Source organism: Rhamphochromis longiceps, linkage group LG2, assembly GCF_057381845.1.
Source record: "Rhamphochromis longiceps isolate RC_006_pf linkage group LG2, R_longiceps_female_GT1.1, whole genome shotgun sequence".
Lineage (NCBI taxonomy): Eukaryota > Metazoa > Chordata > Actinopteri > Cichliformes > Cichlidae > Rhamphochromis > Rhamphochromis longiceps.
In genome coordinates, this window is record NC_140558.1 from 8321403 (window position 1) to 8338730 (window position 17328).

At 36.4% G+C, this 17328-nt stretch overlaps 1 protein-coding gene across 2 annotated transcripts; it reads right to left on the minus strand.

The window, feature by feature from the left end:
- Positions 1 to 3934: 3934 nt before the first annotated feature.
- il21 (interleukin 21) lies at positions 3935 to 8013 on the minus strand. 2 transcript variants are annotated; one of them, XM_085380700.1, is made up of 7 exons: positions 7586 to 8013; positions 7373 to 7443; positions 7220 to 7261; positions 5362 to 5475; positions 5199 to 5237; positions 4992 to 5072; positions 3935 to 4830 (listed from the first exon to the last, which is right to left on the minus strand). In XM_085380700.1, exons 2-7 carry the CDS (start codon positions 7433 to 7435, stop codon positions 4810 to 4812), a joined length of 360 nt encoding a protein of 119 aa, XP_085236826.1. In that variant the 5' UTR covers positions 7436 to 7443; positions 7586 to 8013; the 3' UTR covers positions 3935 to 4809. The 2 variants fall into 2 exon arrangements, with proteins under 2 accessions (XP_085236826.1, XP_085236820.1); XM_085380694.1 differs by having other exon boundaries at positions 7373 to 8013.
- Positions 8014 to 17328: the final 9315 nt, after the last annotated feature.

The following is a 17328-nucleotide window of genomic DNA, read 5'->3' on the forward strand; positions in this document are numbered from 1 at the left end:
CAATATCAATACTGCATCAGTACTTTATAAACCTTCTCAGACTTTGCACTCTGTATTGCTAATAGCATAGCGAAATAATTACAGTAAATGTGCCAGATATAATCTCCCCAGAAGCACATGGGGTGTGCACCATGTTAAAAGATTAAAAGAGAACAAATCGTGTAACACTTAAAAAGTCTGCCTTTATGGTCACCACACCTGGATAACTTGAGCATGCTTTGTAGTACAGCTCTTATATGATCCCAATATGACTGTGAACACTAGATCTTTTCTCTTGGTGGTCAGTCTCCTTACCGGGTCTGGTGTGGCGCTGTTTGTTTTTTATGAAAGGAAAAATCCCTCCATTTGTCACTCATCTAGAGTATCACAATTGGTGTTGTACCCAGAAAGGGAAATTTCACCATCTTTGAAACATAAAATTGATTCCATTTGTGGGAGTTGCTGATCTGACCTTTTACACAAAACATATTTTTCTTCTTTGCCTGGAAAGACACTTATAGGCGATGTTGGCACCTGTCGTAAGCTTTGTTTACGGTTCAGAAAACCCCAATTTTTTTATCCAAGAAAGCATTTATTATCAGTATATTTTAAAGTATGCTGATCATATTGAATGAATAAGAATAAAGCGCAATTCAGTAGTTATGACTCATCATCTTGAGTGGTTCTGTTTTTTGTTTTTCTTGTTTTTGTTTTTGTGCTTGACCAAAGCTTTTTCTAGTGGTTGAACCCACAGGGTCTGCAGGACTTTTTTTTCACAGGTGTGAAGTTCATCTTGGTTAAAACAGATGAGTGAGTGAGTTTGTTTTGCTGAAATCCCCCTTTATCATCTGGGAAGTCCATGTTTGTAGCGGGGACACCTGTTTTAAAAAAAAAACATGTTCACTTATGTCATTGTGAGAGTTTTTAGTGGCCTGCCAGGTTGCTGCATGATCTTTGAAGTCTGTGGTATTCTTCTCATATATGTTTTCACACATGGTTTTACCACATTTGCAAACTCTGTAAATCCACCTGTTCATAACATTCAAAAACATTGGTGAAAAATTCAGAAAGAACAAGGTTACTCGCATGTATTACTTGGATTTTACTTGTAAAAATTCACCCTTTTTAAAGCTGCGTAAGTTTGATGTTATGTTAAACACTATATGAGCATAAATCTGTACATTTATGATATTCTCTAAAAGATTTCATTAGGTTTGAACAGCAAACACTGGATTTTTATGTGTTCATGTCTTTTTGAAAGTCTTAATACACTTTAATATATATTTAACACTTGCCAATATACTGCCCTCTGGTGGTGGGTAGGTTCTTCATCTTTGCTCCTCAAGAATTACAATCCTACCCTACCATTAGTACAGGGGTGTCGAACTCCAGGCCTCAATGCCTGGTGTCCTGCAGATTTTAGGATCTCATCCTGGGTCAACACACCTGAATCAAATGATTAGTTCATTAACAGGCTTCTGGACAACTTCAAGACATGTTGAGGAGGCAATTCAGCCCTTTAAATCAGCTGTGTTGGATCAAAGCACATCTAAAGCCTGCAGAACACCAGCCCTCAAAGCCTGGACTTCGACACCTGTGTTTTTGTATATCCTAGTCGGAACTGCTATTTCAGCGACCTATTAATGGTAAAAGGCTGTTTCATTTCATAACTTAACATTAAAGTTTTAATGGGAACGACTGATTCTCCATCCAAGCAATATTTGATTACACATGCCATAAGACAATTATTAGACAATTATTCCTTAGAATCAGTGCTGGTATTTTTGATTATAGTAATATCTGGTTATTTTTTACTATAGTTTTACGGTTACTGGTTACAGTGGTTAGCACTGTTGCCTTACGGCAAGAGGGTCATTGGTTTAGGTCCACAATCTTGCCTGGTTTACTTATCACACTTTGATGACTTCACATGTAACATACTTTTACATATACATTTACAGTTACACAACAACAAAGAGATTGCCCCTTTATTTCAGAGGTTCAAGAAAATTGGAAAAATTAGATAACTGAAAATAAAATGTTCATTTCTAACACTTGGTTGAAAACACTTTGCTCACTCAATGACAGCCTGAAGTAATGAACTCATGGGCATCACCAGATGCTGTTTTGTTTTTTCTTTTTTAATGCTCTCTTCTTTTTTTTCTTTTTAAGCAAGCTTCACTCTAGCCTTTCTATTCTTGAGGCTTATGAGTGGCTTGCACCTTGAAGTGAACCCTCTGTATTTACATTCATGTAGCCTTCTCTTTATGAGGATATCGATACTCATACCTCCTGGAGAGGGTTGTTTGCTTGGTTGGCTGTTGTGAAGGGGTTTCTCCTCACCATGGAAATTATTCTGTGATCATCCACCACTGTTGTCTTCCATAGACTTTCAGGTCTTTTTCCGTTGGTGCGTTCACCGATGCTTTCTTTCTTTCTCAGAATTTACCAAACGGTAGATTTTGCCACTCCCAGTATTGTAGCAATTTCTCAGATAGCTTTTTGTCTTTTTTCACAGCTTAAGGATGACTTGTTTCACCTGCACAGAGAGCTCCTTTGACCACATGTTGTCTTTTTACAGCAAAATCTTCCAAATACGCCTCAAATCAACTCCAGGCTTTATATCTGCTTAATTAATAATGACATAACAAAAAAATTGCCCCCACCTGCCCATGAAATAGCCTTTGCGTCAACTCTACATTTATTTTTGGACATTTTAAAAAGGGGATGGCTACATATTAAGGATCTGGAACTCCTAAACCCTTCATCCAATTTGAATGTGGATACCCTGAAACAAAAGCTGAGAGTCTACAGAGTATGTCCATGTCCATTATGTAACTATAATTGGAATATGTTTCAGTAAACAGGTAAAAATAACTGAACTTGTGTCAGTGTCCAAATAGATATGGCCCTAACTGTATCTTCAGCAAACATTAGTCACATCTATAACCCAGTTTTGAGATCCCTTCCCAGACACCTTAACGCCCACTCACACCTCTGCCATTTGACCTCAAGGAAATCACATGATAGGGTGGGGCCAGGTTTCACAATGAGCTCAACCGAAACCCTGGCTGATTGTGACCCACACCTGTTTTCACACCTTGGCTCATGTGATTAGGTACAGGATCATCAGGGGGTCCTTTTGTCCCTCTGTTGGGGGGAAACTCCCACTGGGTTTAAATCTGGGACTCTCCACCATGTGACCTTAGAACTGAAGAAGCTTCTCGGATGAGAGGTGAAACGTCTTCAAGCAACTTAAAGAAGTCCAGATGCTTTTCTTTCCAAGCTCCTTAGAAAACATTAGTCACACTGTGCCACTAGAAGCTATGCATGCCTACACATGGCATTGCCTTCATTGTGCTTTACAGGTTACGTAATGTAATTTGGATCATGAGCACTACTCTTTTATCTTCCTGCTGATCTTAGTTTCATGTCTACACACCTTTTATTTTTAGCTTTTTCTGTTCAGCTTGTCTGGCCAAAGGTGCTCAGTGGTCACCTAATGGGTCTCAGAGCCATGGTTCTTGTGTTGTCATGGGCACTTCTTCATTTTCACAAGATTTGCTTCCACTCCTAGAGTATTGCTCAGAGTTTTATGAAACTAGTATGGTTTGAACCTTGAAGAAGCCTGTGCAAGCCTCTGCTCTCTTGTACACAGTCTTGTCCAGAAGGTGTCGTTCTTTATCATGGAAAGATTTTGTGATCATCCATCACTGTTGTCTTCCATGAACACCCAGGACAACCTATTCATTTTACCAATTCTCTCTTCTTCAGAGATATATTGATTTAGCTACTCCTAGTGTTCCAGCTGTCTTTTTGGATATAGCTGCAAGTGTGTCAAAGCTTGTTTGATCACATGTTGTTGTTTTACAGCTTCTGAATGCAAATGCAACGCTTGGATTAAACTTAAGCTCCTGGAAAATGTATCTTTACATTTCAGGAAGTGCCTCCAGAACCATGTCAGGTCAAAACATAGTAAACGGACTGGTTCTTTTATTTGTGATTTTCTACTCTACTCGAGCACTCAAAGCACTTTGAACAACATGCCTCGTTAACCCATTCACATCCCGTCATACGAGCACAAAAAACAACCAAAAAACATGGATAACATCAACACAATTTCTCTTCACTTTCTGTGAATTTCATTTATATTTATTTTTCTCAGTTAGTCCAGCACGTATAAAAAAGTAATTCTAAAAACTTGTAATTGGTATCAAACATTTAAACAATAAATATCTAAACATATAAACTATATCATAAATACAGTTTGATAGCACAGTTAGACACTGTCTTTATTAATATCAACCTGCCTTTTATATGAAGTTGACAAGAGAAAGTTACGACTTGTTAACTATACAATGGACTACTGCCAGAATGAAAAAAATGCCCATTTGCTAAAATATAAAAAAAATTGGAACACTTGTCTTTCAGTTCCTGCTACAAGCAGAGAATCTGTCCTTCATATAAACTAGGCACATCAAATAATATATGGTAATTAATTTGATATTTTCAGATGGTACAGTTGTTTTACAAAATAATTTATGTACTAAGGAAATTCATACACAGTATAAATGTCATTATTAAACTATTCTTTGAGAACTACAAAATGAATGAATAAATTAATTTTCCCTCTCACTGACTGAGGGTACGAAGTCCACAAGGTGGCAGCAGAGCAGCTTTCCTGATAGCTTGAGTGAGTTAACCACTTCAATATAAATAAATAATAAATAAGTTAAATATTTATCAGGCTGTAAGACGCAATCTTCGACGTGCTTGGCCCTTTACAAAGTAGTGTCTTCTCTAAAGTTGCTAATGGATCTTCAGCTCATCTCAGTTGATTCTGCTTAGACCCTAAAAATGGATGAAAATAAATACTTAATTTGCTGTACAAGCATCAATACATTTATGATCATATTAAAGAGCATAGCCTTTTTATTTTAAGCTTACTGTAAAAACAAAATGGTCTAGTATTTTATGTATAGCTTTCTGAAATATATCTGAAATAGCCTTACCCTTTGAACCAGAGACTCCAGTCTGTTGAAAAACTCTGATGCTTTTTCCTTAGGATGTGAGTGGCAGGTTGAGCAGTTGGTCTAAAAAGAAACAAAGAAGAAAGGAGTTTACTTAAATGGTCGTTTACTACAAGAGTCTGTGTACAAACTGAAAAAACAATAGTCACAATCAAGAAAAAAAAGCAATGCTGACTAATTTTTACTTACCGTAGAAGTTTCTGTGTTACAAAAGTTCAGTCCACTGATCTGCAATGATTGAAAGAAATATGCCAGTTTTAGAAATGCAGTGTACTAAAATGTTGACATTAGTCTTTAGAATAGGACTTAAGGTATATTATTATGTGAGTCCCACCCCAAACAATGTACTTACAGTAAGGGTATGATTAAGACTCTTGTAAAGTTTTTTCTGATATTTTCCACTTATGCCAAAATGTTGAAGCAGAGTCTCCCGAAAGCAAGTTAAGGCTGTCAGACAACAGCAGTCCTGTTACGAAAAGAAAAAGAAATGATGGTGAATATGACATCATGATTATCCCAGCTTACACACACACACATATATATATGTCAGGGTTCCGGTTGGTCTTTTTAAATACATTTGCTTTTTTAAATGAGATATATCACACGGAGCACCATACAAAGGGAACACAACAGCTTGATGCACAGTTCTACTTCATTTACAGTTGGCTATGAAAATGAGTTTTCTTTGTTTCAATGTAAGGAAAAATATTGTTCCAAGAAAGCTATTGTTTGTAGTTTCATTTCATGACTTCATTGTAGTTGACTTTCCAATCTGATGCACACAAAAACATTTTTATACAAAATGAAACTGAACCAAACAGAGTTTCCACTATTTCAATGATAACTTTCTGTTAAGTGAAAGAGGGTTTTTTTTTTTTTTTTTTTTTTTGTATGAATTGTTTCCCTCCAAAAATCTGGATGAAAATGCTGATGGTACAATGCAATTTTTCCCATGTGAAACACTTGTTTCTGTTTAGATACTCATTTTCCAGTGTGGTGTGACACCCGTGAACTCAGCCAGCTTGGGTCAAAGTTTTTTTGAGTATTTTATATCTGCCTAGCGAATTAGCCGTAATTTGTTTTGCTGCATTTAAAAATCAGAAATTCTGCTACAGTTATTGTTAAATCTTATCATTATTGCTACAGTTTAGTGTTGTGATCTCATTTTGAAACCATAATCTTTGTTTTGCAAAGCAAGATCAGATGCTTGGCAATCCTCATCATTCGCGGTGTGAGATAAACTGTAATTTGCAAGATGTTAAACAGAATATTGACTCAAAAGTTTTCTAGCATTCTGTCAAATGCTCAGTTTGAGAGGTGGCGTGAGGAAGTGTAATGGTTTTGTCTGCTCTCTGCTTGATTACTCATCACATTTCACTCAAAGGAAGCTGTGAGAAAATGAAAAAAATCCACTGAGCACACTCTTGAGTTGACTCACTGAATGAAAATGAATAAGCCTGACAAGAAAGAAGGCTGATTAGAATTTACTAGTAATGCAGTGCATCTTAATAAACATTTACAAGTCTAGTTATATAAAGGGTACATAATGAGACTATGTAGGATTTGACCACAAGAGCATTGCAAAACTTTACAAAATGTTTTTAGGTTTCATTGCTAAGATGTGCTATAGAGCCTTTAAAGTAAATATTGTCATTTCTATTTATAAATATTGAAATATATATGGCCTTTTTGAGGATTTCACCTTAGTCAAATCAACTCAGAAAAACAAAAATGCATGGTTTCATAGTGCAAGGTTTTAATAAATATTCTGTATAATAGTCGTATTTTTGTTTCTAATTAAACTAAGAAATGTATAATGTAGTTTTAATCCTGTCTAACACTTAATTATGTGGATTTTATTTTTGCTAAATTAAATTTTAAATGCTTACATTTTACTTTGTAAACGTTTTATGACAGTTCCTCTGCTCCTTAATATGACAGTCATTTATTTTTAAGTATTGTGATCAAAGAGTAGATGCGAAATTTAAATCTGGACCTTTATCCTTTAAGTTTCGAGTTTTACAGCTGCTTATCACCCTGCACATTTTGGTATTTCACACATCATTTGATGTACTCCTACAGTACCCGGCGCCTGACAAACTAACTACAGTAAGTGGGAGCATAACAACAATGAGTAAGCAACCACCAATATTTATCGTAGTGGTGACCATACGGTCTGCATTATTTTAGATTAAAGTAGTTTTGCTTACCTCAATATCCTTTGGTGGAGTATTCATCATGAGTTCTGTGTTCTGCAAAAGGAAGTCAAAAAAGATTGCATTAGGTAATGAAAGTTAGTTTGCTAGAAAGCAAGTTGTGAAATGCAGTTAAAGCAGTTAAAAAGTTGATGTAGATGAACTAACCGGAAAGTCGCGTTTGAGCATTTTCAGCTCTCTAAGGACTTCTTGTAGTTTTTTGCGCTCCATGGGAGATGCTTTGACCAAAGAGCAACAGTAGATTGTGAAAAGGCAAAAAACAATCAGCTTCATATTGTTAAGTGTCAGCAGCAGGCACCGATTCACCAAAAGACGCTTTACCCAAGTTTTACTGGAAATGCAGATACTTGTGTCGCTTACCTTTTTATACTTATCCCTGAGGACACAGGAAAACCACTTTTACAGAGTTGGAAAACTGCAGAAACTAGTGTGTGAGTAATGAAATTTTCTTTTCCACTGGCAGTCACCACTACGTGATCCGAAACTGGCGTCAAGCCGCGCGTGCGTGGGGCCTATAGATACTAGTGTGTGAATGTAAACTCGTTTGAGTGCACCCGACTCACCCGGAAACTAGAGGAACGGCGACGACACTTCCCATTTTCACTTTGAATCAGTGGAGCCAAAGCTTGTACCGTGTCATAGGTATTCTTTGTAGGTGTGGTATTGACAACCTGAATGCATTCACTGCATTGTGGCCACCTACACGGACAAATATCTTCGGCAACAACAGGAAACCCTTTGTAAGAGTTAATGTTTTACCAAAGAGACATGAAAAAAAAAACAAAAAAACATCTGTGTGTGTGTGTGTGTGTGTGTGTGTGTGTGTGTGTGTGTGTATGTGTGTGTGTATATATATATATATGTTGTATTTTCATAGTGCATAAGGAAGTAAGCTAATATTGGAGTAACATTTGCGGAGTAGTTCTTTATGCTGCTATTTCACTCTTTTGTCTCTTACACATTTCTTTGTCCACTTGCAAGATCAAGGAAACGTACAGCGGCTTAAGAGGGTCTGCTTATGAAATGCCTTGAAACAGTTGCATGTGTCATTATGGAGCAGGCTGGCAGCGTCACGTCATTTCAAAAGGATGACACATGCTGTTACAGACTCACAGATTAATGATGGTCTGCAGGGGGAAAAAAAGAGGTTTTCTAAAGAAATGTTGTCATGTTGTAATTACATTGTAATTATTTGATAATCAACTATTTTTGTAGGTGAGGCGGTTAGGCATCTGGTCGTTCCTAGGTGTTCATTATTATCAGTAACTCTCAAGGCACATCCAAAACTGGTTGAAAAGATTGTGTCTGTTCTTTCTTCAAATAACTCAACAGCTTAGTTGCTGCCACTTTTGGTGAGCAACAGATCAACAGTTCAGTTTTATCCATATGTGTATATATAGTAAAATGCATATATTAAAAAAAATATTACAACAGCTATGAGGAGTATAGGTAATTGCTATTGGATTGCCTGTCTTTTCTTTTGTGTTTTTGTTAGTTCAAATTAATATATTTTTTTTGTACTAAAAATACACATGTAAGAAAATTGCAATGAAAAATGAAGATTCTCCAAGGATAAGCAACACCACATATTACTTATATTTAGTTTTTTATTGTCACATGTGTAAAAACTGAATAGCTTGTAAAAGTGATTGAATAAACACTCGATTCTGGTTAACTTAAACAAGATGTTTATGAATGCCGAATTAAGGGTTAAAATTACTATTTTCTTTCACTTTCAGGTTTATTGTCTGTAGTTTAACTCGCACTGGCACGAAAGCACTTCTGTATATTGGGAATTTTTGTATGTTTTGCTTATGTCAAACACATTATGTCAGTCATCTGATGCATTGGTTCACCACAGTGAGAGAAAACAGCAGTCATATTTCTCACTTTTATTTGTAGAAGTTGCATAGGTCTGTATAACCTTCTACTTCAGAAAGATCGACAAAGCCCGTGCTCAGCTTTGCTTGACTTGACTGTTGACTGTTTGTCAGGAATTATCATTGATTGCATTGTTTGTATGGTTGTGTTTGTGTTGTGCTGACATGATGTTAGACATGTCAATCATCATCACTGGGATGCAGTTTAAAAAATAAAAGCTTTACACACCTTTGCCTCTGTATCATTTCATGCTCTGTTGCCACTTTGACTACATTGTTTTGTCCATCACAGTCACAAACTTGGTATTAAGGTAACATTGTCACCATGTTGGCTGCATGAAACAACATGCAACTTTCTATTAATATTGCATAATTAAGCACCCATGCTATTGGATTTTCATGGCACTGTCCTCATGAATTCTCCTTCATATTTTTAACTTTCTAAATAATTTGGTCAAGAGAAAGAGTTTTCCTTTTTTGACTCCTGACACACTGTTTTTAATGAGAAAGGATGAGGATGAGGAGATGTGAAATTTTGACAATCTGAATTATATCCCATATTATATCTCATTGTCTGTGAGTTCAATTGAATGTCAATGCCAAATGTAAATAAAGTCTCCTTTATGCTTTCACTGAAATGGGACTTTTCATTGGGCAGTTTTAAAAGATAATGACTAAAATCCGCTTCTGAGGTCATTGTGTTTAAAAGACAAAGACATAGTCGATGAGCTCAATTTTTATTACAATAGATTGTTGTTGTTGTTTATTATTATTATTATGACAACCAATCTTTAATCACAGTTATATTTTAGCCATAGGAAACCTTTTATGGAAATATCACTGCATATTTAATGATGGTCATCTACTCCACTTCACAACTTACACATTTTGGAATTTCAGATTGTATCATAGGTTAGTCAGTATGTCCATGTTCATGCTACCTCAGTCTTTCTGCCCCGTCAGTGGTAGTGCACAAGTTCTCTCCATACACACAATCTTTACAACAATCTACGGCAACCAGAAGAGAGGAAGTGAGAGTGAAAGAGAAAACCCCTCTCGTCTGTTTTCTCTCTTCGTCAGCGTAAGGGAACAGGTGGGTGGGGGCTCTGACTGGTCTAAGAGGTGCATCACCCTCAGCGTCTTATCAGGAGTACCTTCTGTAATGCGCACACAGAAAGGAAAAAGTGTCCTCAGGTAGATTCAAAATTCAAAAGAATTTCCTCATCTGGCCACCACCAGAGAATCCCTCCTAACCCACCTGTGGTGTGCTGGTTTGTGTTTTTACGTCTAAAAGTCTTACAAAGCAGCGTTGTTGACATGAGGAATTCATAAAACCTTTCCTCCCCCATTATAGAGATTAGTGGAGGAGATAAGGGACAATGCCCTTATCATTAAAGAAATGCAGTGGAAATAAAGGTGCAAGATTGTTCAAGGTGTTACATAAGCATAAGGATGTATCATTTACATTTCATAGCTCTTAGCTTCTTTTTCCAGTTGCAGGTCCAACAACGGTCTTTGTGCATCATTTTCCCCATTTTTTTGTCAAATAGCTTATTTAAGTTGTAAAAAAAACTCCAAAATGTTTATTAATGATTAAATAATAAACCAGTAATAGGAAAATCCTCTCAAGAAGTGAAAATCTACCTCATTTTTACTTTACATTTTTACATTAATACTTTATCTGGATTAATGTCATACGTATTAATTGATTCACCAGTTTTCAATTCCAATCAGAAACAATCTTAAAAAAATACCTCTAAAAATTAAAAGTTGTGTTTAGTCATTCTGATTAAACGGACAGCCAGGGAGAAAAAAGCTGTTACATATTATTCATTACAAATATGAGTAAATTAAAGACGAACAGAAGAAATTACCCAGTGCAATTCTATTATTTTTGTATCTAATGCATGTAAAATGGTAAATGTGGTGATGTCGTCTAACAAAAATGAAGGTCCCAGTTTGAGACTGACTATCCCCCTGCAAGCTCACTTTAAACGGTTATTCTGGCAGTTAAGTCTGCTGGGCTAGAAGCCAGTTTTTTTCAGTTTAACCAGGATATCCATGCAACAGATATCCTGTTCAACACTTCCTTTCTGCATACTGGTTAAAAGCTAATAGAAAACTAGTCAGACTACAGCCAGTGGTTTCAAATTATTGTTCCTTTTTTTGGTTCCCACATGCATCTATTACCTACATGGCCATTTGATCTCACACTACAAGTACACCACAAAACCTTGGATGACAAAAATATTGGCATTTGTGTATCGATTGATAATGAAATTAAGATAACTTGTTTCCTGGTACAACGTACTTGTTATGCCCACTTGAACCAATAAAAGAGTAGCGTAGGGAATAGTCTGGGGAATTTACAGCTAGTTAATGGTCATCGATTAAATGTAATTTTATTTATATAGCACCAAGTCACAATAGCAACTTTATATTGTAAGATAAGGACGCTACAGTAATACAGGAAAAAAACAACATTAAGACAACACACTATGAGCAAGCAATTGGCAAAAGTTGATGCATAACAATAGACATCTAGCTTTCAACCTGACCAGATTCTCACAAAATTGTATGTGTGAGGGAAACTTTGAAATTCTACTTTGTCTTCTGAGGCACCTCACCAATACAGCAGAGGCACTGCACTTAATTTCAAAGCATCACAAGAGTTAGTTGGATTAGTTGTACTGTAGTTACTCATTCAAACTGACATAAAACTAACATTAATTGATCTATGCGACTATGAAAAAAGGCCATCAATTAAAACTTTTTAAAACTAGTTGAAAGTGAAATGTTATCGTCAGATATCTAGAACTAACATCTCAAGCTTTTTCCAGGGAACTTTGCAAAACAATGCTCTACTGACACATGTTTTTTCAATGATGACTAACAGTCTTGGTCAGACGTGACATGCCACACTGAGAAATGTTCTTTGTGGTCAGCCAGAGTGTTAAACACAGTGACAAAAAAGTGCGGCTTGTTTCAAGTCGCGCTTTGTCTTCAACGACGTAGCCGAATGTCTACAAGAGCATACAGAGCAGCATACGTATTTACCTTGGTGCAGTAATGACATCTCACTAATGGATACAAAACTCTTAAAATTACATTAGTTTATTGTTATTAATATAACAATAGTTAGAATGTCTTGGTATCGATAGGTAAGCTGGATTAACGTCACTTTAGTGTAAACTGACATTGAGAGCTTGAGATGTCACAGAATGAATAAATATTTTAATCTGTGTTACTTAAATGACATCATATTAGGAGACTGATTTAACAGTTGTATCTGCAATGCATTAGATGTGTGTACAAGTTATGCTTATGTGCCTTTTTCTTACTTTACACTGAAAATAAAGAATAAATAACATTTGTTGTATTTTTTTCTTTTACAGTTTATTGAAGTTGGTTAAGAGTAGACCCCTGTTCATTTTTCTAAACACCATTTTTGCCACGAGTTATCAGTGTGAGGTGACTTAAAACCAGATGTCAATCAAAAGTAAATGTTTGATTTTTTTTGTCAACAAATGATTTGTCTATTTTTCTGCTACTGTATTTCATTATTACGTAGCTCGGCCACAGTTGTTGCTCATCAGTATCATAATTTGTTTTTGTTTTGACTTGATATTGCTTGCTCAAACCGTAAATGACAGCTTTGTTTTGTTTTTGTTTATTGCACGTGTACCTCTTCTTATGCATACAATAAATAAAATACGTGTCTAATACGTGCTCTTCTAATGTGAATTCATCTAATTATGGTTTCAGTATGGGTGGCATGGCCTAAAAACAAAATGTAAGATGTGTTCTTTGTCTCTTCAGGGAGTTTAAATGAAAGTTAAAAGGATCTTCATGAATTCACCATGTGTTTGCACTTCAAGCATTTGACACTGTGAGGCAGATTTATTTACTTCTTCTTGATAATGTAGTTGACTTCCTACTCCCACTTGCAGTAGTATGATTTCCTACACTGTGGTCTCCCCTTTGTGAACAGTTTGCATTGCCGTGGTGCGGAGAGAGTAGGCGCGAGGTTGAAAGTTTGCATGAAACACACGCATCTTGGCATTTTTTAAGTAAGTGTGTATGTTTTTTAATTAAAATGCTGACTGAGAGAAACATGATGACTTTTTTTGTTTTAGATGCAAGGACAAATGAAGGAGATTATCAATGATTATGAAATGTGAGCATGCTCATTACCGTAAGTGTACAGGAAGATACAAAGCTGCCGTGGGTGGGGGATTGCCTCTTCTGGTCTTGTTCATTGCTATGACAAAAGGGATGACACAGCTTGTTTACAAGGCTTGTTTATATTGTTTATTGTTCAGAGTCATCATTAGTGCATTCAAAGATGATACCAGCTGCTATTTGTAATATCAAAATGTAGATTTCGGCTCCTGTTGACACTGTCATTGGGTAAATAAGCAATCACAGATGAAGTTTGATAAATGAAGCATAACGAAACAAGCTTACAAGGCCAGTGGTAAATCAGCAAGCCGGAATTTACCATCGGCAAGATGCTGATGAAATTAGCCTGCAGCGCATTAGAGTTCAGTATGGTAACCCACAAAGTTGATTGGAAGTTTTCTTGTATAAAATGTGAGGAATTTCATATATTGATTCCAGTAGACAGGAAAGCTAAACTATTTTTCTTTTTTCCTTCTGAGTGTGACCAGATCGCACAAAAAGTGCTCAATACAGTGACTTATCTGATAATCTCATAAAAGCTTTAAAATAAAAAACTGCATAACGAGCTGTTTTTTAATTATCTTGTGACAGCAGTTTCTGTTATCAGAACCAGAATGAAGAGTTTAACTTTGGTTTCTTTGGCCTACACATAAAGAGAGTCTCTCACGCATAGCCGGCTAATTTTGTAGGAGTTTGGTCAGCAGCTGCAAAGTAGGTTCCCACACTTTATCAGCTTGAAATAGCCTAGGAATAACTTGCCTGATGGTAAATACTAGTTAAGAACACACAATAAACAGGTATAAACAAGCTGAAAGTGCACATTAAATGCTAAAAATTGTGACAGCATCGTTGGAGACACAAAATATTCACATGTTCATCGAGCATTTTAGAACTAAAGTATTTGACATCTTTATGATTCAAACAGTTCAACTTTAGAAATATTTTCCTTGCATTTCCACTCCCGTGTACCAATTTTTTAATTAAAAAAAATAAAAATATTAATGTTTTCTGTGTGAAATCTGCAATTTTCACACTTTGCAAAGTCATCCCAATGGTTGGCCCAACCCTGCTTATTATTTTATGAAAATAAACAATTCTGCACAGTCATTTACTCAGAAAAGGATGGAAAGTGGGTTATTCAAAATGTTTTGTTTTCACAAACCTGCATAAATCGGGTCACCGTGACTGATCTGACAAAAGACATATAGGAAAACTAATGAAAAGGAGCCAACGTGACCTATTTTTTTGTTATTTTGTGGAAAGAAGCAGTATTTAACCAAAGAACTAGAACTAAATTCTGAAACCATGTTCTTTGCTGCTGGCACAGTGGGGATGCAAGACAATGCCGTTTACCAAACCTGCTTGTGCGTGCCATTTGTCAACCAAGGTTTTCTCTTCTACAGTAGAACACACCTGACCTACTCATATGTTCAAAGGTAAGTGGTTAAGGGGTGGCAACGCATCTCCACACAAACCCCGAGCATTAAAATGCAGGGCATGTGTGGGAGTCAGGTGTGCAATCTTAAGATCTGAACTATAGGTTTTCTCTGTTGCAACATCTTGAAGGTCATCATAGCCTTTACATTGATTTCTATGCAAGTTTTCTTCTTAACTGTACTTGACTAAATACAAATAGGACTAAATAGTACCTTAAATAATACAAGAACTACAATGTGTCTCCACTGTACAAAATACTCATAAACTGAAAACTCACATTGCTCTTTTTAAGGGTAATTTTATAACTAATACCACATCACCATAGCAGTAGATTGTAAATAATAGAATGTCTAATATTGCAAAAACTAAACATATCTTTAGATAAATAGCTGAAGCTTTAAAAAGCCAACATACCACTGCTGCAGTCACCCGTCAGTTCTTCTAAGCACAATGACAGTTATTACTTTGTCTTGAGTTTATCTTACTCAAAGGGGGCTTGCGAGACAGCTTTCCTACATAATGGTGACACATTCTTGACCTTTAAGAGTTAATGCGATTGACTTTTACCAGCAACGACCAGACTTAAAAGGTTTAGCTGTTTTGGAAATTGATCATTTGAAGGGAAGAGAAAAACAACAAGCAGAGCAGTGGGAGTACAGAACAGGCCATGAGCTGTGAATACTGTTTAACCACAACAGTAGGGGAATAACACTCAGCTGAGGGGCCGTGAAGATATTAAGGCCTTGAAACTGACACTGTTGCAAAACATCAAACTCCAATTGGAAAGTTTTGTTCTAAAATCAAACATCCACTGTCTGAACACCTACACTTCCAAACTAGGTTGCTCCCTGCAGGTAAAGTACCCTCTTTCTTTTATGCCGTTATTAAAGTGATGAGTCTAACTGCTGGAAGAAATTTAAAATAACCTTTAAACTCAACTCTAAATATGACACAAAAACCTTTTATGCTGGCGGAGAGCAGTATACGGTGTTATAAAAGTAGACACCCCACCTCCCATATACATTTAGAGAATGCTTCAAAACAGCAGCCTAAATGTCGATACTTGTGCCTGGACACGTATGAAAATGGCTACCAGGTGACGAGACGTGCCCCCAGAATGACGTTTGGTGTTCACTTGTAGTTTCCTAATAAAACTGTTGAGCAAACAAAGCAAGACGAGGGTGTTTGAGGCCACGTTATCCTTTTGGATATCCGTTTTTCCTTTCTTTTCCTGAAAAACAGCTTTCAAATTATTATATTCTTCAAGGAGGGAGAATAGAGGTTGTCTGCTGGAGTAAAGACAGCTCATGTTGTTTTTCAGGTGGTCAAGTCTTCATTTGCACAGATTTCATAGCAAGTTACTCCACAACTAAACAGATAGATTTAATTTCAAGTCTTTTGTCATCTCTTCCTTCTCTCACCCCAACTGGTCATGGCCGCCCCTCCCTGAGCCTGGTTCTGCCCGAGGCTTCTTCCTGTTAAAAGGGAGTTTTTCCTTGGGAGTCATGTGATTGGTGGAGTTTCTCTATATTATTGTAGGGTCTTTGCCTTACAATTGAAAGCTCTTTGAAATCAAATCACTGTTCTTGTGATTTGACACTTTAAAATTAAAACTGAATTGACTTGACAGCCATTGTAAATTCTGCCTTTGTAAAGCTTTCTAAACTCTTAATGTTATTGCATTGTATAAAGAGGAAGGTACTCTGTAGCCTTTAAGGATTCCTGGTCTCAATCTCCTTGTTGTCTTGGGCCTTTCTGTCTGGAGTTTGTGAATGCACAGATTTTATCCCCAAGTCCAATATCATGCGTGCTAGGGTAACTGGTGACCCTAAATCATGTGTAGGTGTTAGGCAGATGAAGCGCTGTATAAATGTATGGTTAAGTGCTGTTTTTACTTTCAATTGCTTTAAATCGTCATTAAGACTAGAAAACATGTGAATGCCAGTCCACTAATCATGGAACCAAAGAGCAGTCTTCTACTGTGGATGTAATTTATTTGGGCCATACATGCAGTAACTGTTTGTGTAAACACAAAGCGAGTTCTGGTACTGTTTTCAGCTCTCACCTGGTGTGTGGTGTGCTTTGAACTCCAAGAAGGTGGATGGATTTGAGTCAGAGAGGGTTACATATAATGAGCCTTTGAAATACTGGCCTTTTGATTTGGCTCATCTGTATCAATTCCAAGTTTCACATCAAGACCTAAACAAAATGAAAGAAATCCATAAAAAAAATCCCATATTCTGGCATTTTAAGCTGCTCCAAAACAAATATAAAAATATCTCTGTTAAACATCGGACTTGCTTGTAAATGTATCTCAATAGAAGTTCTTTTTTAACATGCATCTTAACCTCCTAAGACCCGAACGCTTCCACAGTATGCATTTTTAATTTCTCTTTGACATTTGGGCATATTGGGGCCTGATGAATGTAAAAACAAAGAATTACCAGATTTTTTTTTTTTACCTTATTTTTGTTTTTAAGAAGAATGAGAGCCACGTATGAGGATACTCGTTTAAAATTTTGATAGAACAGTAGCAGTATAATGTCCTCGTAAGTGGATATCAGGCTATGTAGGGCAAAATTGAGTATTTTGGTCCATATATGT

Bases quoted from the DNA above. Each gene is read 5' to 3' on its own strand.
- il21 (XM_085380694.1), bottom strand. From the start codon at position 7,498: ATGAAGCTGATTGTTTTTTGCCTTTTCACAATCTACTGTTGCTCTTTG. The intron at 5,476-7,219 runs GTAAGCAAAACT...TTTTCGTAACAG, and splicing joins CTCCACCAAAGGATATTGAG to GACTGCTGTTGTCTGACAGC. The intron at 5,238-5,361 runs GTAAGTACATTG...CAATCATTGCAG, and splicing joins GTCTTAATCATACCCTTACT to ATCAGTGGACTGAACTTTTG.